The 27,738-nt window shown below is 35.5% G+C and overlaps 1 protein-coding gene and 1 long non-coding RNA gene across 5 annotated transcripts in view; one reads left to right on the top strand and one right to left on the bottom strand.

The window, feature by feature from the left end:
• Positions 1–1,885: 1,885 nt before the first annotated feature.
• Positions 1,886–10,103, top strand: LOC105666746. Its single transcript, XR_001099565.3, has 3 exons — positions 1,886–2,191; positions 2,289–2,905; positions 9,778–10,103. It is a non-coding gene; the product is annotated as an uncharacterized LOC105666746 (long non-coding RNA).
• LOC100645270 (DENN domain-containing protein 5B) overlaps positions 3,478–27,738 on the bottom strand; it is a 93,258-nt gene continuing 68,997 nt past the window's right edge. The window contains exons 4-21 of one of the 4 annotated variants that reach the window (XM_048408127.1): positions 17,303–17,497; positions 16,165–16,636; positions 15,491–15,627; positions 15,228–15,415; positions 14,790–14,965; positions 13,775–13,986; positions 13,486–13,692; positions 13,386–13,394; positions 12,998–13,172; positions 12,650–12,911; positions 12,514–12,549; positions 10,681–10,939; positions 10,237–10,504; positions 9,762–10,074; positions 7,457–7,633; positions 7,155–7,365; positions 6,859–7,074; positions 3,478–6,757 (exon numbers count right to left, since the gene is read on the bottom strand). In XM_048408127.1, coding sequence (XP_048264084.1) covers positions 6,885–7,074; positions 7,155–7,365; positions 7,457–7,633; positions 9,762–10,074; positions 10,237–10,504; positions 10,681–10,939; positions 12,514–12,549; positions 12,650–12,911; positions 12,998–13,172; positions 13,386–13,394; positions 13,486–13,692; positions 13,775–13,986; positions 14,790–14,965; positions 15,228–15,415; positions 15,491–15,627; positions 16,165–16,636; positions 17,303–17,497 — 3,487 coding nt within the window. In that variant the 3' untranslated portion in view covers positions 3,478–6,757; positions 6,859–6,884. Of the gene's footprint in view, positions 6,758–6,858; positions 7,075–7,154; positions 7,366–7,456; positions 7,634–9,761; positions 10,075–10,236; positions 10,505–10,680; positions 10,940–11,439; positions 11,548–12,513; positions 12,550–12,649; positions 12,912–12,997; positions 13,173–13,385; positions 13,395–13,485; positions 13,693–13,774; positions 13,987–14,789; positions 14,966–15,227; positions 15,416–15,490; positions 15,628–16,164; positions 16,637–17,302; positions 17,498–27,738 lie in introns of all 4 variants that reach the window. The other 3 variants (XM_012318588.3, XM_048408128.1, XM_048408126.1) reach the window with 3 other exon arrangements.

The following is a 27,738-nucleotide window of genomic DNA, read 5'->3' as shown; positions in this document are numbered from 1 at the left end:
TAAATTCCCCGCTACTCTTCAGCATCTACAATAACGACTTACTAAACCTCTTTAACCTCAACACATCCACACACAAACGCTCCATAGCCTTCGCGGATGACCTAATCATCCACGTAACAGGCCGCAAAACCAAAACGATAAGAACAGAACTGCAAGAACTCTTTAACAAAATCAGCGATTACTATCATACATGGAAACTAAAAATTAACGCAAGCAAATGCGAAACCATACTATTCAGACCCAGAACAAGCAAAATCGGCCCAGCAGAAAGGGAACAAGTCAGGAAATTCTGCCTAAAAGAAAAAGCAAACGAAGAGAACCTCATACCACACAAAAACTGCGTAAAATACCTAGGAATAAACATAGATGAAAAACTAAATTATAAGCAACACATCGAAATCCAACTCTCCAAAGCCAGCAAAGCTTTTTGGAATACAAAAAGGCTGTTTTACTCCAGACTTCTCGATAGCAAAGTAAAAATCATGTGCTACCAATCGCTAATAAGACCCATTATAACCTACGGCTGCCCAATATGGTACAACATACCTGCGTCAATAATGGAAAAAATTCGCATATTTGAAAGAAAATGCATCAGAGCTTGCCTGAGCATTTACAGATCAGAACACAGCGGATACAGAAAATACGTAAAAAACAAAAAAATATACGACTTAGCCAACATCCACCGCATCGACTGTCACATCCTAAAACTAACGAGAAATCACTTCTCGCAAGCCGCGAAGATCAAAGAAAACAGCCTAATCTTCGGCTGCTTATACCCGAACGACGCATACTTCAAAAACACTCTGTTAACAGGCTACATCCCCCCCGAAGCCTTTCTATACCTAGACGAAAGAAACTATCTCCAAGACCAAAACAACATACCCATAATTTATCATATGCAAAGGAAAATAGGAATGAAATCTATTCAATACGAGGAAAACCTAGATGGCCGCACGGCAGACACTAGGTGGAGATACAACATGGCCCTCCCCCAAAAGGATACAGAAGACAAACACAGAAAAAACACAAAAAAATATTGGTGGATACGGAATTCTCAACAAAAACAACAAGATAAAGAGCCACAGAACGGCAACGCTCACCGAATCAAAGTGTAAATATGTAAATATGTAAATAGATAAACAAATATTATACTAATCCCACAGAACACCCCTCCCCACCCCTCCCAGTCCATCCCCTCCCAGCCCCTCCCTAATAGGCTAGCGAACTGTCCTGTTTTTGCGTCCAGGCTTTCAGGACATAAATTAAAATATCGTACATAAGCACAGCGCAACAGCGGCTTAATTTTATTTTATTTAACAATAATAATCTTAAAAAAAAAAAAAAGAGAAAAGAATGTAATAATGCATGGCTACGTCGTACCGCCGCGTATCGGTACTCTTGCCTGTACCACCCTACAATTAGAATTCAGCGTTTATTCTGGAAAAAAAATGATGTAAAAAAATATGTAAATAACCTGGAACAAATAAACAGAGATAAAAAAAAAAAAAAAAAAAAAAAAAAAAAAAAAAAAAAACACAAAATAATGTCGGACGACGGCAGCGCAGTGGTTACGAACGTTCGAATCCCGGCGACCGGAGTCCGATTTTTCTTCTACGCAACTAAATTAGCAAAAAAAATGAGCAGTACCCCAGCAGCGACATCTACAGCCGTACGCAGAACCTATCTCGGTATCTCAGTCGGCCTCCACACATCTACAGCCCCTTAGCGACAATTACTCTGGACGAGGCCCAACAACTATCACGGACATATACCATCTCACTACATTTTTCACATATCTTTACATGTAGAATAATCTCCTGTTGATTATTTACTCGTAAATAGTTAATAATTTTACAAAATCATATATGCTAAACAAATTTCCAAAATTGATTTTCTCGAAAATGAAGCCTCAAATGAAAAAATTGTATTCTATATTTCCGACTTATCTTTTCATGTAAAATCATCTCCTATCGATTGTTCCAGAGGTTACAGGACCTGTATTAGCACAGAATTTATTGGCCTTAAAATTCATTTTATATATATCACTAATGATAATTAAAATATACAATTGTCACGTCTCGCGCCCCATACGAAGCGTAACGTGATACGCCGTAACTCGCGAATAGCACGAGCTACAATTCTAAGCAAATGGAATTAAAAAACAGAAAATTTAAAGGAAATAAGAAATATGGTACGTACAAATACTTTAATATCACAAGAAATTAATAAACATATACACAACATTATTATCGAACAATATTGAAATCTAACTAAGAATATCGAAATAGAAACAAGGAACAATGAAATGTCCGTACACGACTGCCTTGCGCGCACTCGCCCCACCACAATATAGAGTACAATAAGCAGATAATGCTTCTCACACAACATCTGCAGTGACAAACAACTGCGCCAAATGATCAAGTATCGGCATCAACAAAGGTAACCACGTGTTTAGCAGAGTACGACCTATCATCAGCAGAAACTAATACTGCAAGAAGAATGCAACAAGGACTTCTAAAAAAAGGAAAATTTCAATAATACTTCCACAAAAACCACATCAGCTGAAACCTTAATACTTCTGGAAGGACACTAGCAAAACCAAAGATTGCAGCGTCCACAGAAGTAATTGTATACCAAAACTCCGCGCTATTATGAAATAATCCGTCACGTGACAATTATACCATGATAGTCTTAGTATAAATTTCCGTTACACATTGTCCGTTACACATTGTAATGCTGTGTCGTTTATGCGTAATTCGCGTCAAACTCTGCCGTAGAGAGAAACAGTACTGCACAAAATTCAACCGTACCTAAGAGGTTAATTGTGAATTGTGATTAATACAATTAGTCTTGCAACAACTATACTAACTCGACTAATTCGTAATCGACTATACATATAAGCAAGGTGAGAAATTAAACATTGTAATTTTCTTCTTCGATTTCGGACTTGTACCACATGTACGACTTCAATAAAATTATTCATTGATTATTATTGTCAATAATCAAGAATATATTGAAACTATTTATTTACTTCAAGAAAACTTTAATCCCTCCTGTGTTAGTACTCCTGCACATAGCGGGTAAGCCGAAACGTGGCATTTAATTTATCAGTTGTATTGATACGCTAATTAATGCTACCCATACGGTTACATCAACGAATTAAAACATCAAGGATACAACAGTTTGGAAATTCAAAATAGTGCCGCGCCTTCAAAGGATGCGACAAGTTTTTGAATCCATTGCATTCAGTCGTTTGCCTTGTTTCAAAAATAATGAATGAGAGTCAAATCAAATCGAAATAGTTAATAACTATTTCTGGTGGCAGCAACTACCGTTTTGATTTAAATATAATTCGAGAAACCCGAGATTCGACATCTAGAATAACATATAACGGTTACGAACACCGAAGATCAAGACCAAATCGTAACATCAATACTTAAATATTTAATAATTTTTTAATTGTAAAACACAAATTAATCAGTTTTGATAATTCTTTATTCTACTGTACAGTATTATAGTATTTTGTTTTATATTATATATATACAATTATGTTATACGACGCTTATCTTGTAAAAGATCCTATTATACGTTACATGAAGCTTTGTAATTTTTTATTTATATACAAACTTGGTAAGGAATTTATGGAACGATCGAGCATGGATCGTGATTACATGGACATGACTTTTAAATCTTAGATCGAAACTTACGTATAAACTACTTGTTTGAGTATTGTGAATAAGCGCACATCGTCATGTTGAAGTGTCTGAAATATTATTACGAAGCTTATATTTTAAGCTCTTTAACTGTTTGCACTAATCATATATAATTTTGCTGATATATGAAGTATTTTACAATCCTTTCCAAGTAAAAATTTATAAAATTATAATCCTAAATATTTTATTTAATAATGAACCATTCTGTATATTAAAAATAACAAAAAAATTCATTTATACATAATTCATTATAGCTTTTAATTTATCTCACCATTTTTTTCTGTAATATTAATATTTTAAAAATATCTATTGTACATATTTTGTATAAATTCCATTTATTATTTGACTTTATTGAAGATCATAGAGAGATTAAAATTATAGGCAACTTTAACATGACGACACCAGGCATGCTCCAAAGCATAATAAAGTAAAATAACATAAAGTGCAACGCACTATCCTCCAATTTAACAACAAAACGATCACAATACACATTTTACAACTACCTAAAATGCAATTTTTTGTTTCCCCTTTTGATTAAACGTGATTATTGTCAAAACAACAAAATATACAATAATCCGTTTAAAAATGATATGAAACATAATTTCATGTGTACAACCATTTTATTTTTTTTCCTAAAAAATCTAGAGAAAGTAACCCAACCAGATCATTAAGCGAGTATTTCATTATTTTTGTCAACAATATACAGCAACATAATTAATTAACAAACGAATCTTAATGTATGTTCCGGATGAAACAACTAATGATACATAACTAAAAAATTCTATACTCTTTTTTTCGTCCTATTCATTTTCCTATTCCTATTTATTAACACATTGCTTTCCACTTTAACATTATTTGATAAAATAGCATACAATAGAATACAAATATAAATATAGAATACTTAGATATAAAATTTCTATATGATACATACGTTGGCAAATTTATATTTTATAATTGAGGAGATTGAGAATCATTCTATTTCCAGTAAGATTAAAATGTAATAACGGATATTATATAAAAAGCTTAACGTTGAAAAATATATTAAAAGATACTCTTAGTTAATAAGCAATGTGTTAACAGAGATTAGAATTAAAGTTTTACATCCATGAATCTATGTAAAAGATGACACGGTAAACTTTTAAATTTGGCCACAGGTGCGAGAGACTCGCTATAAATTATTTCTTAATATGTATCAATGTCATGAATGTACACAATGAACACGTGTGAATACATACTTGATGTTTTGACTTTGGAACCTTGTATATTTTATGGTTACAGTCATCAACAAAAGATATTTAAAATTATTTCTCCTTGAAATTAATATTTTTTAAAAAATTAGATACAAAAGATATTAAATTTAAGGTGTGTACACAATGAACACGTGTGAATACATACTTGATGTTTTGACTTTGGAACCTTGTATATTTTATGGTTACAGTCATCAACAAAAGATATTTAAAATTATTTCTCCTTGAAATTAATATTTTTTAAAAAATTAGATACAAAAGATATTAAATTTAAGGTGAATTGAAAATGAGAAATAGTTGTATTAAATTTTTTTACTTAACGAAATATTTTATCAATGCTTAAAATTCTTTAGAGTTAGTAATTCTTTATTTAAAATTAAATTTAATGTCTAATTTTAACTGTGTTTAATATTAGAATAAAATAGCAAGAAAGTAAAACGAAACTCCCAAAAATTTAGTATTATTGAAATTGTTAAGATTTTTTCAAAAATTGTAGTATACCCAAATAAACTCGTTAAACATTAAAGCTTATGACAAAAATATTATTCACACGTGCTTTACAAAGAATGAGCAATAGTACACTGGCTAATAATACCAAAGAACAATTTTTAGCAATGGGATGTGGTATTGAATGTCAGTGAAATGCTAGCGATAAAATTGTACTCTGAAAGCTATTTCTTCAAATTAGTGGAGTATTCTGCTTATCTTGATCATCAATTACATTAAAACTTCGAAGAAGCAGCTTGCACGTTAAAAATCAATTGTCAAACTTCGAAACTTGTAATAAATGATTAAATCGATTGGTCCATTTTTTCTTGAATATGCGCATAAATGTTTCTCATAATATATTACGTGCTTCTGATTTCGACTCGAACTACAATACACTAATTGAATTTCAAATTTTCCAAGAGAAGAAATATAAATTGCTAATATTAAATCTTAAACTTTGACATTATTGTTTCTTGTAGCTCAGTACTCGTATAAGTAAAAATAAAAAAATCTTCGATCATATTTGATAAAAAAAAAAAAAAGGTAAAAGAAGTAGTATTAACTAATAATGCAGGTATCTGTTCACAAGTGTGTATAAACAACGTATTAAAAAATTAATCGACCATTTTCATGATTTAACATAATATTATTTATGAGAATGGAGAAAGATTAAAATTAACAAATCGTAAATTTTTTCATATTCTAATATTTCTCTCGACATTATATTTCCTATTATTAATGATTTCGATTAATGTAATAAATAATGGAACGTACAAAATTGATATTTATCTTGTCTAACTTATTAATTATTGCAATGTACGTTGTTTGCACGCTCTTTAGATATTCTGCTTACGGCAAAAATTGTAAAAAAACTAAATCCTTAGTAATAATAATATCAATAATACTAATAGTAATAACTAATAGGATCACATCTTTGGTACACGATACGTCAGTTTCAACAATCTTAACTAGTTTCTCTATCAATTATCTACGGCAAGATGGGCGAAATTAGATCATCTATCTTTGCACTGAACTCTTATTGTTATCAATATCATCAACTTTCGGAACAGAGAAAGATCTTTGTTTTCGTTATCACTCATATATCAACTTTCTGTCAAATAATTCATCATTTAAAAACGACTATTTTACATCAGCATAACAGTCTTCATTTGCATTATTAAATTTCTCTTAGATCCTTAATAGTAGGGTTTTACAAAGTTCATCATTTTTCCAATACTATAACATTTATCCTGTTCGCCTCGTATTATTTAGAATTTTATAAATTGTGCTGTTTTAAAGAAATGTATCCTACAGGAAAGTATATGATCAAATTTAAGTTATTCTGTAATCATTTAAAAATAAAAATTTTATAAAGTGCAGCATATTGCAAAAAATCCAACATATCTTACCTAATTATTGGAATGTTTATGATAAATTAACATATACTAGAAATTCCATGAGTCAAGCTCTTTTCAAGGACAATGTGAAATTCGCTTAATGGTTCAAGAATGTGAATAAGGAAATTTAATAATGTAGTATTTCTTAAGAAAGAAGTTTCTTCATACATGTCTGCAGTAGAGCGTGCTTCACTCATTGGCCGAAGCATTGAATGAAGAAGCTGTTCTCTGGAAGAAGAAAGTAGCAATTAAATTTGCAGTAATATACCCAACAAATATTTAAGCTATTAAAATTATAACTTATATACCTTGCTGCTAAGCAAATGAATAACTGAAATTTTCCATCTTTACCAAGAGTTTGACTGAATAAGTTAATTTGATCAATAAGATGACAATAACATCTTAAAGTTGTAAATCTTTGATTGTTCTCTACGTGAATTCGTCTATCTTTATTCAGCCTCTGTGAATATTCGTCCATTTCTTCCAGCAAAGAAATTTCAAAATTTTCTTTTACACGTACTGAAACAAATAAAAGTTAACTATTTTATTTATTTGACAATAGAAGGTTTAAAATAAAACTAAAATGAAATAGCTAAAAATAATAACTTACAGAGATAATCCCAAACGTAAAAATTTTTCCCAAATATTCTTTGATTCTTGAAACCAAATAAAAATATCTGCTCTAAAGATGGCACAAGACCACCTTCTCCACAAAGTAAAGCAGTTAAAGAACCATCCTGACATTCTCTTCTATAGTGGAATTTGACAATAGCGTTTACGGATTCTCCTATAAAATTACGTAAATTTTCTTGAATGAAAATTTTAGAAATTATAAGTTATAATATAACTTGTATATAGGAAATAATATAATAATTTTGGCAGAAGGAAAAAAGGAGATTGTGGAGATCATAAAGAGCCTGAAGAGATACCTGAAAAAAAAAGTCTGATGCTAAACGTAAAAGAATCGAATGTGATGAGATTGAAGACGAGAGGTGGAAAAGTGAAAAAAAGTGAACTGGAAATAAAAAAGTGAAGAAATAGAGGATTTTACATATCTAGTATACAGAATGAAAAGAAATGGGAAAGAAAAGGAAGTACACATCGGAAAAAAAATTAAGAAAGTGGCAGTTGTAAAAAGGCAGATATGAAAAAGAGTTGGGAAAAGGAATGTTTGGAAAAGATTGGAGAAAATGAATATGATTACTCGATAAACTAATCTGAACAATCACAGAATACAGAGTAAGATATGGGCGTGGAAAGAGATAAAGAGATTCTGCATGGAAGATATTTTAGATTGATATATTCAAGGATACTTGGTAAGAGAGGAACTAAAAAGAGACATGACGAGAATGAGAGCGAGAATAAGGACATGGAGCTTTGAAAGAAAACTGAAGGGTGGAGAATATAAAAAACAGAGAAGGGAAATATAAGGAAGAAACTAGACAGAGACTGGTAAAGGAGAGTGTGTAGAAGAAAATAGAGGGAGTAGGAGGAAGAGAGGAGGAGGAAGATGGAGATAAGCATAAAAATAGGAGATGGAAGACATAGAGAGAGAAAAGCAGAATGAAGAAAGAGGAAAGAAGATATACGAATTAAGATACAATAATTGATATAAGGCAAAGAAATGCCAGTACACCTGAAGAAAAGATGAAATGAGGATAAAGTGAGGAGACTCACAAGATTCAGATTAAGCAACGAGATTGGGGAAGGGAAATATTGGTTAAAGTAAGAGAAAAAGACTGTAGACTGTGTGGAAAAGAGGAAAAGACATAGGAATATGAGCAAGAGATATATTCGAGGAAGAACCGAAAGGATAGCAGGAAAACATAGAGAGGATATTAGGAGAGGAGAGGAAGGCGAAGAGTGGGTGGACAACATAGAGAAGGAAAGATTGAAAATGACTGAAGGGTAAAGGAAGAGTAAGAGGGAGCAGAGTAATGAAATAAAAATAAGGCCAGAAAGAGATGGTGTAGCCAATAAGTTAGATGGTGTAAGGCAGGTGCAATAAAGATCAAATTCTACCGTACAGACGAGTATCTAGTGTATAGATAGGATAGAAATGAGACGATTAAATCTAGGTTAGCATAAGATAGAATAAGCTAGTTAAGTAGATAAAGAAATACAGAAAAAGGATTATTATAGAACAAAGGGCATTTTGTAATCCCAAAAGAAAAGAAATAAAGCATTATAACTACTATAACTTGCATATGTACAATGTGAATCACCTAAGAATTGAAACTGAAATATTTTTGATACTATTATATCGAAAATTTTTCAGATAAAAATTGTATGGTTTCAAGGGAGGCATGTTCTAATGTTATTAATTTTTCTGCAGGTGGGTGCTTACAGATTGTATGAAGCTTAGCTTTGTTTTTTTAAATGGAATCATGTATTTTTTAATGCATTAATCGATATAGTTTAGAGATTCTTTACAAAAAATTATTTAGCTACTTGTATCAAAAAGCTATTAGATCTTTTATATGATAAATTTTACAAAACAAAAGTTAAAATATCTACTAAAGTAATAGTTTTCGATACAAGTAGGTAAATGATATTTTATGGTAAATCTCAAGCTGTATCCCTTAAAGCATTAAAAAATATATGATTCTATTTAACAAAAAAAAAAAAAACAAAGTTAATCACAGCACGACTTTTAAGCGCCCATCAATAGACTAACTAATAATAAATAATAAAGCTAATAATATTAAAATATCTAAAACATTTTTTAATACAATTAATAGTTTCGAAAATATTTCAATTTCACCTTTTAAGTGACTCAACCTGTATATAAGTGAAAATATATAAATGATTACATATGTATGTATATATATTATTTTTCGTTGGCATAATATAAACATTTAAATTTACTTTCTGAATTAGAAAATCAAAGATGTATGTACTTCAATAATATTTACCTAACATATGTTGCAGTTCGACTTGAGACACTATAGGACGTCTAGGTATACTAGGAGACCTACATCTTGGTGGTGTTGAACATGATTCAACCAATTCTTCACTATCGATATTACGTGGTACCAGGGCACCTACTAATAATCTTTCAGTAGATCCATCATCAATACCTCTGCCAAGCCATCTACCACAAGGGAATTTAAATGTGTGCCCTGTAACTTCATTTCTCACCACAACATGTTCTACCATCCATTTTGGCGAAAGACCTGTATTGTCATGTCCTATACGTAATGTAGAGAGCACGCCCAAATTCTTATGCTAAAATAAAAGTTATAAAATTATGTAAAGTCATGAAAAATAATTAATTCTCTTAACATTCTATATTTTCTAAGGTTCAGAAAATATTTGCAAATATAGTAATGCATACATTTGAAAAGTCATGAAATGTTAAACGTGAATTATAAATTTATAAGAACATACATGAAACACAAATTCCAATGCTCCCTTGGGAATTGGCACTGGATTTGTTTCACACAATGTGCCAGAAATAGCGATCCAACTGTTTGCCGAAGTAGTAGCTGCGCTAGCTTTTCGACTAGGAAATATAACGACCCTGTATGGCAATTTCGTAGTTGGATAATTGTTTGTAAAGCAGAAATAATCGACAGCATTCAAAGTTAAAAGATGGTATAAGAATTGTTCCTTTTCTTCTTCGCAACGCAAAAATGCCGAGCGCTTATATTGACTTCTAAAAACAAAATTACATAAAAAATCTTCAATTTTATTACTTATATAATATTCTATAATATAACCAAAAATGTTAACTATTATTTATGTTAGTTGTAAAACAAGTTGTAACAACTAAAAGCCAATTTGTCAATATTATAAAACTTAAGTAATTAGTAGTATTTCTACCAATCTTACCTTAACAATCTGGTATCTGATAATAAAGTTTTCAAGTGACGAGAAAGAAGTTTCTTTTCAAGTGCTAATCGAACCCAGGCTCTAGCATACCCAATATGCGTTTTAATATCAGTCATTGCCTGCACATTCCGAATATCAAAAAGCAAAGAATTAGGCAAAGGCCTCAAATGTTCAGGGCCAATTTTTCTGTCGCCAGGAGACTTGTGCTTGTCCGTGCCTCGTGTAGGCGAGTCGATCTCCAATGCCAGGTTTGGTAGATCTGTTATTGTTAACAAACATAGAAATTACACAATAATTTTAAATAGACAAAATAATTGACACTCATTTTTCACACTTTTATAAAAAAATACTTTTAACAATGCATGCAAATGATAATCTCATGCTTTGGACGAAAAAGAAATAGATGCATCCTGGAAGAATCATTTCAGGCATTCCATGTACAAAATACAAATATTTTTATTTTTAATTTAAAATTACGTTATACATGCTAATTATTTCAATATTTTTGTACTCGATTCGTAGTACGTCACTAATAAATTAATAAAAGGAAATCGCTTTTGATATTACATATCTACAATACCTACAAGTTGTGTGAATATGTATTAAAAACAATCTTTTAATGTTTAAGACATATATCAAATCATGCGATTTACTAATATTTATTATGATTATTAAATTTAAATATAGAAATAGTGTGTATATATGTATTAGAGAAAAAGCTGATCAAATTACTTGCGGCAAGCCAACGCTAGGGCTTACCATTAAAATTCTCCTTGATATAAGAAGCAATTTCAAAAATATTTTTGCCCTTTAAGGATGAAATTAAACGCTCTGGTAATCCAAAAAAGCTACTTGGTGATTTTTTGGCTATTTACAACAAAGAAAAATGAAACGCAAATAAAAATCAACTGAAAAAGAAACATTGATCCACGTTTTAAATAATATTGTGACTCAAAAAGCAATATTTCTAACTTCAATAAAGTAAAGAATTATACTTTATTTCGTTATGAAAAGAAAAAATTACTAAAAGATGAAATTATTAATTTGTATTAATATTATTTTGATACTAGATAACCAGCTCTTTGCTAGATCTTTAATATTTGAAACTACTTAATATTTGGAACTATTTATAAAACTGTAATATTTAAAAATGTTTCAATGATACTTTAAAATTATAGTTCAAAATATATTTACTTTTTGAGTTACATTACCATCATAAGTAGAGGACAATATATTTAATACAGTCAACCCTCCTATTACACGATGAATTCGTTTTGCATTGTACCGAAACCAGAACAAACGAAATGAGAACAATGTAGTAATACATACATACGTGCTATATGAATGTTGTTCATATTTATTAAGTCGTGGTATATAAAATCGATTTACAATTTTTGTGCTGTGTTATATCGAAACCGAATTTTTATAGTGCCGTGTTATAAGAGGTTGAGTGTAATAGAACCTATAATAAATAAAATTTTAAATAAAATGAAAATGGATAAGACCTGTCAAGTAAACATGAAAAAGGAAGTAGCTAGCAATTTAATTATATAAAGAAATATTTGTATTATGTTCTGCAATTCTAAATTATAGTTCATGATAGCAAAACACTATATTTAAAACGTATGATTTTACAGAATCAATATTCTCTCGGAAATAACAGTCAAACATATTCACTGTAGTATGTGCACGTTTAGCAAAACCATGTAGAATCAAATAAATAATTATTTATGAATAATGTGTCACTTACAACTAAGAGAGTGCAGAGTATCTACGTATGAGAAACTAATCTCTACTTTTAACACTTTATCTGAAATAGAATAAGACACGTACAATCGAGTCGTTTCCGTAGGACGCACCACGCTAACGCTGCATTTCCAAACGTCATGAATTTTAGTAAATGTTACAGTTTCGATGATAAAGTGCGATGTGTATAACAGATATCAAAGTATAACAAATTTCCACATACCAGGAGAAAGAAAATTAGGATCTATTGGTTTACTCGGGTCATTGCACTCTTCTTCTTGATACATGGCAAGATGCGACCAAAGAGCGCTTTTCCCTTGTTTATTTTGCAATCCATGACTCCAAACTCGTTCTAGGAGATCACAGAGACTGGCAACTAGCGTATTTTCTTCGACATCGGATAACGATTCACCGCCATGACCTAATGCAACGGCTTCAGAACCCATTTTTTCAACCAACATTCTTTTTGTTTTTGATTTACAATCCTTAAAATAAACACAAAAAAGCAAATTAACGTAACTTTCTCGTGTTAATAAATTTACTTATTTTATTTTCATTTTAGTAAATATACTTTGAGCAATTTTTCAACAAATGTCCAATTTGCTTGTGCTATTAATGCTGGACTCATATCTGCAGAAAGCTTAGTTTGAGGTCGAGGTGATTGTGTTTCTTGAGGTACTGAAGTTTTCCCATTTGACTCCATAGATTTCATTTTATACTTCCACTGAGTCTGACCTCTCCGACTACTGTTATAGATATAAAATTAATTAAACTCTAAGAATAGAAATAAAAATTAGAAATAAACGAATAAATAAAATATTTAGACAATTAATAATTATAATAGCTGATTTTCAGGATACTGCAAATAAAAAATAAAATAGTGAATCAAATTATATGATAATATATAGTAACCTCAGATATACATGTATAATGCTGTAAAATTTCAAGTAAATTCTTACCGAAGTATACTACACGTGAAGCAGGGAATAAAATAATAAACGTTAATATTTCTTGTATTGGTCTAATTGTCAAAAAAATGCATTTGTTCAAAATATTTACCTTTGAGTTGGCTCCTTATTTAATGCTACACTATCTAACAAGGGAAAGCTTCGAAAATACGCTGCTCTATGAGGAACGATCTCTGTAGGTGGATTCGTTTCAAAATCTACGTTTGTCAATCTTTGTTCCAATACCTTTTGCGATTCTTCAATACTTGTACAAGGTTCATAACGTGTCGATCTTACAATACCTTCTCCAACTTTTTTCCTATAATAAACAAGAATAACTTTATCATTTGAGAGAATATCACAGAATAATGGTACAAAAAATTTATCTTTCTTATGCTTACCTTAAGAGAGAAATTCTTTGATCAAAAACTCGTGTGTTAAAGTCAAGCTCACTCCACGTTGACATAACTTTGCTGTCGACAAGAGATGCGAACATTTGTGTTTCTAGAAACCTTGATAAAAATGGCAAATGCTGTGTGGGTTGGTCAGATAAAAATGTAGCCTTATCAAAAACATGCATACTATCCCTATTATTCAACCATTCATCTTTGTCCTGAAAGAAACAATCGTTTTTCTTTCTTAAATACAGTTTAATATTTATGTTAGATATTATTTATATTTTATAATTCATATTATATAGATGTCATTTATATTATTATAGATATTAGATATTAATTTATATAAATATTATTTTCGTAGATATTCATTTATATCAATATAAATATTAGTAGGTAAAAAAGGTAAAAACAGATCGAAATAAACATATTTATTCTTATTTTTAAATTAACGAGTAGCGAGATTGCTTTTTAACGAACTACATTTGCTTAATTTTATGATAGGGCTTCGAAATAATATCCTTGCGCATAAACATAAGTCTGCAAACGTTTTACTATTGTCTGTCCTACTCTTCTTATTTGCATAGCTTGAATTTGTTGAAAACTTTCTTTAGTTTTGTTGTGAAATATTTAAACACTATCAATGTATGTTTCACAAGTCCGATTTAAATCGTGGAGCGAGCACAATAGGAAATAGGATCTTCACGACTTATTCAACTACTTGCAAATCGCTTATTTCAAAGTAGCCTAACTGCTTCTAACTGAAATGCGTTAGAGCATCATCCTGCATAAAATATATACATCACATTTAAATGTGTATGTATTTAACAAATTAACACATGATTCTTCGGCTCATTTCCCATGGAGAAATGAGTTCGAATAAAAACTCACTGTAACTTAAAAATGATAATGAATAGAACATATGTTTATACGAACTTTTCTTATCTTTTTCACGTACTAAATCAATTTCTAAAGAGATTCTTATATATTACGAAGCAACTTATATGAATACTCTTCGTACCTGACTTGGTTGAATAACGAAGTGTTCGTAATTAGAAAAAATCTGTACAAAACGGTTCAGAAAAATCTCTCTAATGGCATTGTTAAACATAAGCATTTCTTGATATTCTTCTTGAGGTGAGAGTATCTGCTCTTTCACGTTATCTTCCACTGAATCGATATCTTCCACGTTCACTCCTATAAGAAAAATGGATACTAAACAAAAATTACCAAATGATGCTCTAAAACTAAATATATTTATATTTAGTTAAAAACCTTTACTATATTTAACATACAATAACTATAAAAATGTTTAATTCACCTAAGTAAATCTTCTATTATTAGAGCTCTTAGAAAGAAAGCAGAAAAATTTTATATAAATAAATTTAAAGAAATTTATATACAAGAATTTATATAAAAATATATACAAATAAAATTATATAAAATAAAAAATCTTTACCAGTTCTTTTAGCGATATCTACTATCCTTTGTAACGTGTCTGATTGTGGCGTTGGTTCCGGTCGATTCCAATCCAAGACATCGTGTAACGAATGTTTTCTGCGAGGAAGATGACATCCAGAACCAGGAAGCGTCAAACTACTAGTCATAATGTCACCGTTATAATGATTTATGACCGTGTTATCAGTCCTGAAAAAACATTTTGATCTTAACAGTTGAAAAATACTCATATAAAAAAGAGAAAGATGAACATTTTCAACTTACTTTCCCGCGTGTGGTACTTTGTACTTGTTTAAGAGAGCTCTAATCTCGGCAATAAATTGCATTTTATGTGGAAATACAGGTAACTCTTCTGGAAATTGGCTACTTTGCTTATCTATATCTACATAACAAAGATTTGCCTGTAATCAAGAAATAGAACTTAAAATAGCGTCATCTCAAACACAAAATAAAAAGAAGAAAAAAAGAGAAGACATTTTAACTATATCAGGCTAGATTAAATAATATAAAATAATCTTAAATACAAACTAGTTCACATGTTTCGCACAACTTGGATTAGAAGATTTTAAAATTTTTGCCAAATTCTCTATCGTAGTAAATCTATTCTATCGTAAAACAGAAATGCATACAAAAGAAAAATGACTAATTTTTTAAATGCCCGCTCCAAATAACATATTCGGTGTTACTAGCGCATTTTTATTTTTGTATATTTCAACAAATAATTTTAGGAACACAAATAAAACAGTGAAATAGATACATTTTCAAAGAAAGAAATATACAACCCCTAAAGAGAGGTATTCCTTTATTTTAATAGTGGAGAATCAAATTTTTTCCGCATCTAAAGCATTTGATTTTCCATTTAATTTTCATAATAATTTTCAATGTACAAGATGATAGAAATTTTAAGGCGCTGATTTTGAAAAGCGCTAAACACTCACTTCGCTGGCAATTTTCAATACACCGCCCTCACTTTGCGCGTGCAAACCCATTATAAATGGTACCGGCGCGTCCAAGAAATGATGTAAACTGGCAGGCAATATCGGCACGTACACATGTTGCCAGGAAAACGGAAAGAGAAGCGCCGTTATGCATTCGGATACCACCATCAACTTGTGGAAATCTGAACTTCTGAGTAATACTTGATTCTCCAATAGGACACATGTAAACAATTGAATCACGCAATCCGCTCCAAGCCATGTGAATATATCCTTCAGAGGGTAATCTAGCATCTGTAACTCCTGCGATGGCGTTGGCTGATGGATAACCAGCTCTAATGGCGATTTCGCTGGCTCGTCATTGGGAATGAAGAACTTTAACGACTTTCCAGGCAATGGTACCGGCACATTGTACAGCAAATTGTATACGTATGACTCTAAACTAAGACCAGGTCCTGGATGTCTAGGAACACATCTATAAAGATAAATATTCTATTAGCTTCCAATAAGTAATGTATATATAATAGGAATGTAAGTTTCGATATTGCCTTAAATTTTACGTAGTTTTAAATGTATATATCTCTAACTTTCTCTCACCCGGGGAAATTATAGTTTTGAAAAAACTTATATTTCTTGATAGATAATTAATTTCCTAAAAGAATTTTCTGATTCTATAAATTCCACTTAAAATGTGTGATGGTGTCCATAGTATATTAGTTATCCATAGTATATTAGTATAGCTTATTCTTTGATTTTTTGTAAGCAAAAACGTTATTTTGCGTTATCTATACTTTTTACTGCGTGATAGTATATTGATTGATTGGTTAAATTATACAAGCTTCAGCTTTCTTTAATATTTAACTTCATAAAAGTAATAAAGGAGTAAAATGAATTTTAAAGAAATTTACAAAAATAATACGAATCATTGGAAATTTTGAAAAATTTATTTGAAAACTAAAATTTCATACTTCTTGTCACTAAAAATGTTAATTTATAATATCTTCAAAGGAAACATAACTTAATTTGGTTTGGGATAATGGTCATTTCAAGGATGAAAGTAGTTTATTAACGATCTTCTACATTATCAAACTAGCGATAGATGATGGAGTGTTGTAAGATGATAAGTTAGATATATACTCACTTGTAGAGATTAGTCAGGAACGTTTTCGCGGCATGGAGGTAAGGCTGCTGGCATAGCAAGGATATCGATTTAGTCACTAGCAACTTGTCTTTGGTGGAGTCGTAGTAGCCTAACGCAGCACCTGGCGAATGTGCTGATAGCTTGAAATGCCGTGGCAACGATCGCGTGTTATGTCCATCCTGGCCTTTTCTTGCCCTGCTAACGCATTTATATTACATCTTTATGCATTCGATTCTGCTAATCCTTATTTAAATTGAATTTCTTTCATTATTTTACGCTAAATTGATAATCTCAAGTAATACAGAATATTTGAAGTAAATTCCTACGTGGAACATTAAGGGGCAAATAGTAGAACGAACCCATTAAAAGTATTTAAACCTTTTAAGTATGTGTTTTACATACGGCATTTCTGCACAAAAATCCTAGATCACGTACCAAATGGAAATGTTTTGTTTTTATAGTTGAATATAAAAATATATCTATGTCATTTTAAATTTGTTGTAACTTTTAGAACGTTTAATTCAAGAATCATTGGTAATTTATTAAAAAGGTATTAATCTACCTCGAAATAATTAATATTTGGTACCAATTTCTTTTGTCCTTTCGATAGCAGAAGCAGAAGTAGGATATTACCGAATAATTTTTTTTTTTATTAAACTTATTTCGTACATTCTGTGCAATCTTTAATATCTTTAGTTTGTACAAGGTTTAGTATTTCATACAATTTATTTGCGTTTATCGTTTCCTTTCTCATGAAACATTCTATATATATTTTACAACATTTAAGTTAGGACGCTATTTATCAAACAATTTAAAAGAAAATTTATAAACAAGAAAAAAGCAACAAACACGGTAATAATTAAAGATTCGCTTTTGCTAATATCATGTAAGAATATTTCCCGAATGAAAATATTTTATGTGAAAACATGATCAATTGGCAAAACGAGATCACTATTCTAGATGACTTAAGGATTTTGCACAGCAGTGTGTATTTATTACATATACTAATAATCTTCTGTTGTCATTCTGTTTCATATGTATATATCTCGATATTATAAATAAGCAATGTCTAAGGAACATTTTGGAATCGCTTATTCAATGAAAAAACGAAAACTCGAATAGTTTAATAGGAAGGTAGAAATATATATTGAAAATTTTAATTAGATACTGTCACGTCTCGCGCTCCACACGAGCCGTAACGTGATACGCTCGCGAATAGCACGAGCCTCACTCTAGACGAATGGAATTAAAAAACAGAAAACTTAAAGGAAATAAAAGATACCACACGTATAAATACTTTAATATCGCAATAAATCAATAAACCAATACACAACATTATTATTGAACAAAATCAAAATCTAAGAATATCGAAATAGAAACAAGGAACAATGAAACGTTCACTGATATATACTGCCTCGCACGCGCTCTCCCTGCCACAATACACAGTACACAGTACGATAAGTAGATAATGGAAGTTGAGATGCTACGACCTTCTTACACAGCATTAACAGCGACAAACAACTAGACGCGCCAAAAGATCAAGTATCGGCATCAGCAAAGGTATTTAGTTATTCAGCAGAGTTATAGAATTCAATCCAGTTAGTTGAAATTTTCGTCGTGTTGAGTTAGAGTTAGTAAGAGCTCAATCAATTAAAAATTTGTCAAGAGTTAATATCAAGTTCAGAAGAACAGTAGTCTTTGCGAAGACGACAATTGTTTTAATATAATCTTTGAGTAACGTCAAGAAATAGAACCGACCATTTATTAATCGTCAAAGATTCATACAGATAGTCTTCCAACAACTATGCTAACTCAGTACGATATTCCAAGAATGCGATCGACCATACATATAAGCAAGGTGAGAAGCTAAACATTGTAACACTTTCTTCTTCGATTTCAGACTTGTACCACATGTACGACTTCAATAAAATTATTCATTGACTATTATTGTCAATAATTAAGAAGATATCAGAAATATTTATTTATTCCAAGAGAACCTTAATCCTTCCCGTGCTAGTGCTCTTGCACATAGCGGGTAATCCGAAACGTGGAATTCAATTTATCAGTTGTATTGATACGCTAATTAATGATACCCATCATCAAGGATACATCAGTTAATCATCAGTTAATACATCAGAAAACATCAAGGATACAACAGTTTGGAAATTCAAAATAGTGCTGCGCCTTAAAAGGGTGCGACAAGTTTTGAAAAAATCCATTCGGTTGTCGCGGAAGTAATTAGAGCAAAACCTCCTGGGATATTCAGAATAATGCCACGCTCTAAAAGGGTGCGACAAGTTTTTGAATCCACATTCAGTCGTTTGCCTTGTTTCAAAAATAGCGAATGAGAGTCGAACTAATCGAAATAGTTAATAACTATTTCTGGTGACAGTAACTACCGTTTTGATTTAAATATAATTGGAGAAACCCAAGATTCGACATCTAGAGTAACACATAATGGTTACAAACACCGAAGATTAAGACCAGACCGTAACAAATACAGATATTCGACTGTATATATACTGTCGCCTCTATATATACTAATATATAATATTTAAGTATACATTTAAAAAATAGTTATAATAAAGAAAAAGAAAGATAAAATACACATAAACATCCGTTTTCAGCGGGACAAAAGTATCGGCACACTTATGATTTTGCGGTATAAATTTATCGTAACATTTTATTTACTACTTATGCAATTCGTTTTTTTATAACAGCTTTCAGCTTTGCTTGAACGTAATATGATGTGTTTTAATCCTTCTGCCTAGTTCAGACCAAAGATCCTCTACAGGATTTAGAGCTGAGGGTTGTGGAGGAGTCGTCAAAATATCCGATGTATTAAAAATGATCCATTATTTAACAATATAGGTTATGTATTTGGAATAATTATCCTGTTGAACATAACAGTCTTGTCTTAAATTTCATTTTTCTCGCACTTTTGCTTTAAAATATTTAAATACCTATATTTGTGCAGTATTATTTAATATGGTATCTAGTAATAATGTAATGGTATATTCAATAAAAACAAACTCTTCTATAGCAAAAGACATTCCCCACTTACTTATTACTACCCTGACATCACTGCATTTGACGCTTTGGATAATGCTTTTTTCATCTGATCCTGTTGAGGTTTTATATCTCGGAATAGAGAGAGCAAACGCGTGGATGAATGTGTTATAGAAATTCTTTATTCAGAAATGTTAGAAATTAGGATTTCAATGGTTTCTATTCTATGTGATAATGTATTTGTATTTTCGAGCTATCGCGGGGAGACGCGGTCGTTAGAATACGCGTCAACGGAAGTCGTAAATTCCCGTTATGATTAGAATGATCGACACCACGAATAGTTCGATCCCCGTATTTCGGTTAAGATAATAGGGGTGATTCAGGTATGATAACACTGTAGCTCACAGAGTTAAAGTATATATTTCCAACACTTAGTATACACGATTGAATAGATATAAACACTTAATAACTTATCGCACTGAAATAATATAGATGTAAAAGTAGCACGGTATGAGACTTAATGTTAGAAGTTAGGCGTTAGATCTTTGACTAATTGGGCGCTTTTGCGTTGAGACGGAAGAAAGTTCAGTGTGGGTGTGCCCTTTTGCATGACGAACGCGGATTCGTTGTTCACACTTTTCGTTAAGAAAAGTGAGGGTAACGATCCGCGATGTCGATTGGTTATGCCCTACGCTGATGCTTGAAGGGATGGGTAGAAGGCCTCCTACCATCGTGATTGATAGGTGACCTTGTTCATGGGAAAACCTGATTGTTTTATTGACTAGCTATTCGATTCTTCCCAATGGGTGCGTGTTCGCTTTCTCCGTATTTTTTCACCGCACCTAATAAACCCAAGGACCTCTCTAAAAACCAGATATGCTTCGAAAAATATTTTTTGGCTTAAGAAATTCTTCAGGACAAAGGTATTGACTGAAGACGCCTGTTGATACAATACAGTGACAGCGAAAGACTATATTGGGTCCTTAGGTTTATTGAGGGTCGGAGTGACGTTACGCAGGCCGCTGGCTGTCCGGTCGCGAGGGCTGGCATGTAGATGTTTAGGCGACGTAACATCCTCCCCCCGTTGAGAGGGCATCGATCAAAATTCTGGCTGTGGAGTCAGGTGCGTCGTTGGCGAATCTCCTTCGCTCCGTGTGGATGGTCGGATTCGTCTGGATCTGGGTGAATGAGTAAGGGGACCAATCTTTTGACGCCACGATCCAGAGTAGTTGTTGCCGTCTGCACGGTAGCGGTCCGTATGATTCCGTCGACTCCTGAATGGACCTTGATCACGCGGCCCAAAGGCCATTGCATGGATGGTACGTTATCCTCCCTGAGAACTACTACGGTGCTGCTACGGTATATCGTGTTTGCCCTTATCCCATTTGTTGCGGCGGGTTAGCTCGTTGAGGTACTCTCGATACCATCTGCTCCAGAAATACTGTTTGATCTGGTGGATGCACTGCCAACTTGATAACCGTCCTAATGGAACTGTCCTGAAATCACGCTCCCGTAAACTTGTGAGTGTGTCACCGATTAGAAAATGACCGGGAGTGAGGACAGGGGGATCTTTCGGATCGGATGATATGGGAGTCAGTGTGCGTGAATTAAGGATGGCTTCAATTTCAACCACAAGAGTATGAAGGTGCTCAAAGGTCAATAGCTCCGTGCCGACGACGCGGATGAGATGGCGCTTGAAGGATTTCACCGCGGCTTCCCATAAACCGCCAAAGTGTGGTGAGTTTGGAGGATTGAAACGCCATTGTATCTGTCGGTCGGCGAAAAAATTCTGTACCCTCTCCTTGTGGTCGTCAGACTGCAATAGGGTCCGGAGTTCTTGCAGCTCCCGGTTGGCCCCGACGAAATTGGTGCCATTGTCGGTAAGGATGGTTGCGCAATGTCCTCGCCGCGAGATGAATCGGCGTAGAGCGGCTAGAAAAGCGTCGGTGGTTAGATCGCTGACTAGTTCTATATGGACAGCCTTTGTTGCTAGACAGACGAATATGGCAGCGTATATTTTTATTTTACGTCGGTTGCGATCCCTCCTCTCCTTGATGTAGAATGGGCCGCAGTAGTCGATTCCGACGTTCGTGAACGGACGCGATTCGGTAATACGCGCCTCTGGCAAATCACCCATCAAATATTCCACTGGTGGCAGGTTGGCTCTGCAGCAGCGGACGCACCTTTTGATGGTACGCCACACTTGGCTACGACCGTCGATCGGCCAATAGCGCAGTCTTACCGCGTACAGGGTAGCTTGTGTCCCGGTGTGATAGTTCTTCCGATGCTCCTGGTTTATGATGAGCTCTGTAACAGGTGCTTTCGGTAATATAATGGGGTATTTTTGATTGAAGGGTATAGACGAGTTGGTTAGTTGTCCTCCGACTCGTAATATCCCATCTTCGTCGAGGAAGGGATTTAATGGCTGTAGTTTTCCTCCAACGTCCCTGCTTCGATCTTTCTGTAGTGTCCGAATTTCCATCGCGAAATGACCGGATTGTATGATCTTGATCACCCTGTTGTGGGCCCTGGTTAATTCGTCTGTTGTTAGATGGGCAGATGGGTTTTGTTTATGTCTCCATCGAAGACACCAAGCGACGACTCTGATTAGTCTTGTCCAGGACGAGTATCGGTGGAGGAGGGGGTTATCGTTGTTATTCGTCGTTAGACAGATCGTTTTTTTCTGTTCCGGGATATCCCCCGACGGTGTAGGAATCCAGATCGGCCAGTTCTCCTGCTGCTGCTTGAGCCATTCGGGTCCGTATTTCCAGATGTTTGGACACAGGAATTCCTTGGGAGTCTGCCCTCGGGAGATTAAATCCGCTGGGTTGTCGTCAGTAGGCACATGCCGCCAATCGGCGATGTTGGTTTTCGTTTGGATCTCGGCCACGCGGTTCGCTACGAATGTTTTTAACGTATGTGGTGAGGACTTGATCCACTGGAGTACGATAGTCAAATCTGTCCAATATACGATCCGAGAAACGTCTATAGTGAGGGAATTCTTTACCACGGACATTAGCGAGGTGAGGAGCAATGCGCCGCTTAATTCGAGTCTTGGGATTGTCAGAGATTTTAGCGGCGCGACCTTTGATCGCGCGGTGAGTAATTGGGTTTCGATATGTCCATCCGAGCTGAGACTGTGCAGATATATACATGCCCCGTATGCCTTTTCACTGGCGTCGCAAAAACCGTGTAATTTCATCTGAATAGCTGCTTTGACCACCGCTTTGCGAGGGAATCGAATATCATTAAGCAAGGGTAGTTGGATATAGTATCGGTCCCATTCTGTATGCAACTCGGATGGCAAGGATTCATCCCAATCTAGTTTTAATGCCCAGACGCGTTGAAGCAATATTTTGGCTCTGACAATCACTGGCGCGAGCAATCCTAGTGGATCATAAATTCGGGCTATCACCGAACTCATTGATCGCTTTGTGACACGGGTGGTAGTCGCTGTGGGTTCAACTGAGTAAAGTATTGTGTCGTCCTGGGAATCCCAATAGATACCTAGAGTCTTCAATGTCTGTGACTCACCCAATTGTAGTGTTCGATTTGTATCTCTCTCGGATAATCCACCTAGTATGTCTTTATCGTTAGATGCCCATTCACGGATGTTTAAGCCGCCCGATCTGAGAAGGTCCGTGAGTTCGTGTCGTACCGCTATTAACTCTTCCTTTGTATCGGCCCCGGTGAGGGCGTCGTCGACATAGAAATCACGCTGTACAACCGATGACGCTCGCGGGAATCGATGTCCTTCGTCTTCGGCTAATTGTTTCAGGCAGCGGAGTGCTAAATATGGGGCAGCTGATAGTCCGAATGTGGCGGTGTTGAGCTGATAAGTATCGATTTCCCCGTTGGAATTGCGCCATAGAATCAGTTGATATTTACGATCGTCTGGGCGTACGAGAATTTGTCGATACATCTTCTCGATGTCACCCGTTAGGACATACTGGTGTGATCGGAATCTCAGCAGAATTTCAACCAGATCTTCTTAGAGTTTGAGTCCGGTATGCAGAGTATCGTTGAGAGAAACTCCGGTGGTGCTGATTGCTGATCCATCGAACACTACCCGGAGTTTAGTGATGTTGCTCGATTCCTTTATCACGCCGTGATGCGGCAAATAGTAACCATTGTTTGAGGGATGATTGTGCGTAATCTTGGTCATATGACCCAAGTCTAAATATTCTTGGATCACCGTGTTGTACGCGGCTTCGAATTGCTTATCGCGTTGGAACCGGCGAGAAAGAGCGGCGAGTCTACTCATTGCAACGGACTTTGATGTCCCAAGCGTGGGAAGCTTCTCGTTGAAGGGCAGGGCCGTCGCCCTTCCTTGTTGCGTCGGACATGGTTACGGAAATGTTCTTCGCATTGTAATTCCAATTCCGATAAATGTATGGTGGATGGTCCCTCATCGATTTCCCAGAATCGCGCGAGATCCGTTTGTAGATCGGCTGTGGTAATGTGAAGCGAATGTGTGCCCGATTGCGTGGGTGGACTCCACCCGATAACCCAACCGAAGCGAGTTTTTTGCAAACATAACTCAGTGTCGATGGATTGTGGTATTTTAATCTGCCCGACACATAATGATGCTAACGTTGGTCCCGAGCTTAATAATATTTCGATCGGGCTTGGTATGTGAAATGTTGGATCGGCTAATTTTAGATTTTTGGGTATCTGGAGAGCGGACCGATCGATTGGGTGGTCTGGGACTGCCGATGATATTGTTGGGATTACTAAGAACGTTGCTGTGCGTTCATATTTGCCATCCATAGAAACAATGGTTGCCGTTAGTTGGCTCCTTGCGATGGTGGTCAAGTCGTCGAGGGCTCCGATTGCGACCGAACATCTCTTTCGTTTTATACCGAGGGAGTTTGCGAATTTCTCAGTCATAAAATTCATACTAGAGCCAGTATTTAGCAGTGCTCTGGCTCGAATTGGTGATGCCCTTGTTGAGGGTGGCCGTGAGTGAGTTATAGTTGTAGTAGTTGGGCCTGGTCCGCTGCAATTGTCACTGGGGGCTGTAGATGTCGCTGCCGGGGTACTGCTGATTTTTCCTCCGTTTTTCGGTGCGTGGGAGTAAATTCGGACTCCGGTCGCCGGGATTCGAACCCGGGTTCCGAACGTTCGCAACCTAAGACCAACTTAACCACTGCGCTGCCGTCGTCCTACACTAGTTAGTGTCGAGTGGTGGTGGTATTTGGCTTGTCGAGTGCCGCCACAGTACCCCCTTACCAGTGATAGCGTTAGAATCTTAGTGTAATAAAGCGTCAGCCGACTGTCGTCCAATTCGTGCGGATGTTGCGCGAAGTCTTCAATGTGGCGGTGGATACCTGTCAATACGGTGCGGGCGTTCTGCGTACGAGTGTGGGAGCCTCTGTTCCTCATTTTAGTATGACGTGCTGGTGGTGATGCTCATGAACTTTGCGATGGCTACATCACTCCTGGCTTGGTCATCGTCTTGTATCCTGTCACCTGCTTTTGCGCGCGATCGGAGGTGAGGAGGTGTCGAGGTTCGCTATAAAACTGGCTGTTAACATCCCGTGTTCGTCGTAGCGGTAGGGTCCAGCTTGCCACAGGTCTAGATTCGCGATGATGAAAGCTCTCAGTAGTGCTATCACGGTCACACCTCAGTTTTTGCTGTCGATCACGTCGGGGTCACCAATGTTGAGGGTGGCCGTGAGTGAGTTATAGTTGTAGTAGTTGGGCCTGGTCCGCTGCAATTGTCACTGGGGGCTGTAGATGTCGCTGCCGGGGTACTGCTGATTTTTCCTCTGTTTTTCGGTGCGTGGGAGTAAATTCGGACTCCGGTCGCCGGGATTCGAACCCGGGTTCCGAACGTTCGCAACCTAAGACCAACTTAACCACTGCGCTGCCGTCGTCCTACACTAGTTAGTGTCGAGTGGTGGTGGTATTTGGCTTGTCGAGTGCCGCCACACCCTCTTGTCTAGCACATCGATCTGTGTTATGACCAGCAGATCATGATGCGGTGTAACGTCTGCAGATATATGTGTCACTTCGGTCCCTCCCTTTGCGGCCCGTTTGTCTAGTCAGTTTTGTTCTGGTTGGGTTTTGGACGAGGAATCTGGGACATTACCCTTGGTCCGTGATGCGCGTGACTCATACGAAGTGTGAACTTTCGTATCGCTTGGAGCCGAAGGTGTATGGTTATTTGAATGTTTGGAGGGTCGTCTCGAATGGTGAACCGAACGCGACTTCGATGATCCGGATGGCGATTGTCCATGAGAGGATCGTTTGTGCGATGAACGACGTCCCGACGACCGACCGCTCGATGAACGACTGCCCGACGACCGACCGCTCGACGACCGACCGCTCGACGACCGACCGCTCGACGACCGAGAATTTTCTTGTATTTGTTCTCGGTGTAGGTACGTATGATGTCGTCGCCCGCAGATATGACACGAACGCGGGGTGCACTGTGTTATCGAATGTCCGTTGCCTAGACAGTTTGTACACAGCGATGCCATTTTTACGAGTTGAAGGCGTTCTATGGTTGATTTGGCTTTGAAAACCTTACAATCTCAGTTTGTGGGGTCCGTCGCAGGTCGGACACACCAGCGCCCTGCTGGTTGTGGCATAGGTTCGTCCATGTGGTAGGTTATGTCGGTGACTATGATGTTTGGGGGATGACTCCTTTGTTTTCTTTACTTTAGAGAGGAGCTGATTCCCGTTGGCCCGTGTTTTTAGGAATTCCATCAGCTGATGGTGAGAAGGTACTTCCTGATTTGGCAACGTACGTTGCCATTTACGCATACTGGACGAAGGCAATTTTGACGCGATCAACTCGATAAGTACTACATCTGAAGTTACAGACTGTCCTAATCTTTCGAGCGCTTTGAGATTTACGCTGATGGTTTCCAGCAAATCTTCAATGGCTTCGGGAGTTTCCTTTTTTATTTCGGGATAACTGCGCATCAATTCCCAATGACGCATACAGATCCGAAGGGGGCAATTAAATTTCTCCTTCAATGTGTTAAGCGCGATGGGGTAGTTGGCATCTGTGACTTCCAATGATTGGATACTCCGTACGGCCCGTCCAGTGATATCTATCACTGGAGCGTAGATATTGAAATTTCTGAACATTTGTTAAATTTTTATTGCGATCCACAGTGGATGAGAACGTGTCATAAAAATAGGTCCAGTTCTCGAGGGCACCGTCGAACTGAGGAGCGCGGACCTCTGGTAAGGTGATTGGTATCGGCTCGGGATTCACGCATGAATCGCGCATTTTCGTTGGCGAGGGGTTTGGTGCGGGTACTTTATCAAGGAGATCTGTGAACCGTATGTCAATCTCCAGCTTTTCTTGATACAACGAGGCGGCCCGATCAACTTCCCCTTCATCTAACCCTTCTAACTCGTCTTGAACCGCGATTAACCTCTTCCAGACCTCGTCGAACGCTTGACGGCAA

This window comes from Bombus terrestris, chromosome 8, assembly GCF_910591885.1.
Source record: "Bombus terrestris chromosome 8, iyBomTerr1.2, whole genome shotgun sequence".
Lineage (NCBI taxonomy): Eukaryota > Metazoa > Arthropoda > Insecta > Hymenoptera > Apidae > Bombus > Bombus terrestris.
This window is presented reverse-complemented; position numbering and strand designations above follow the sequence as displayed.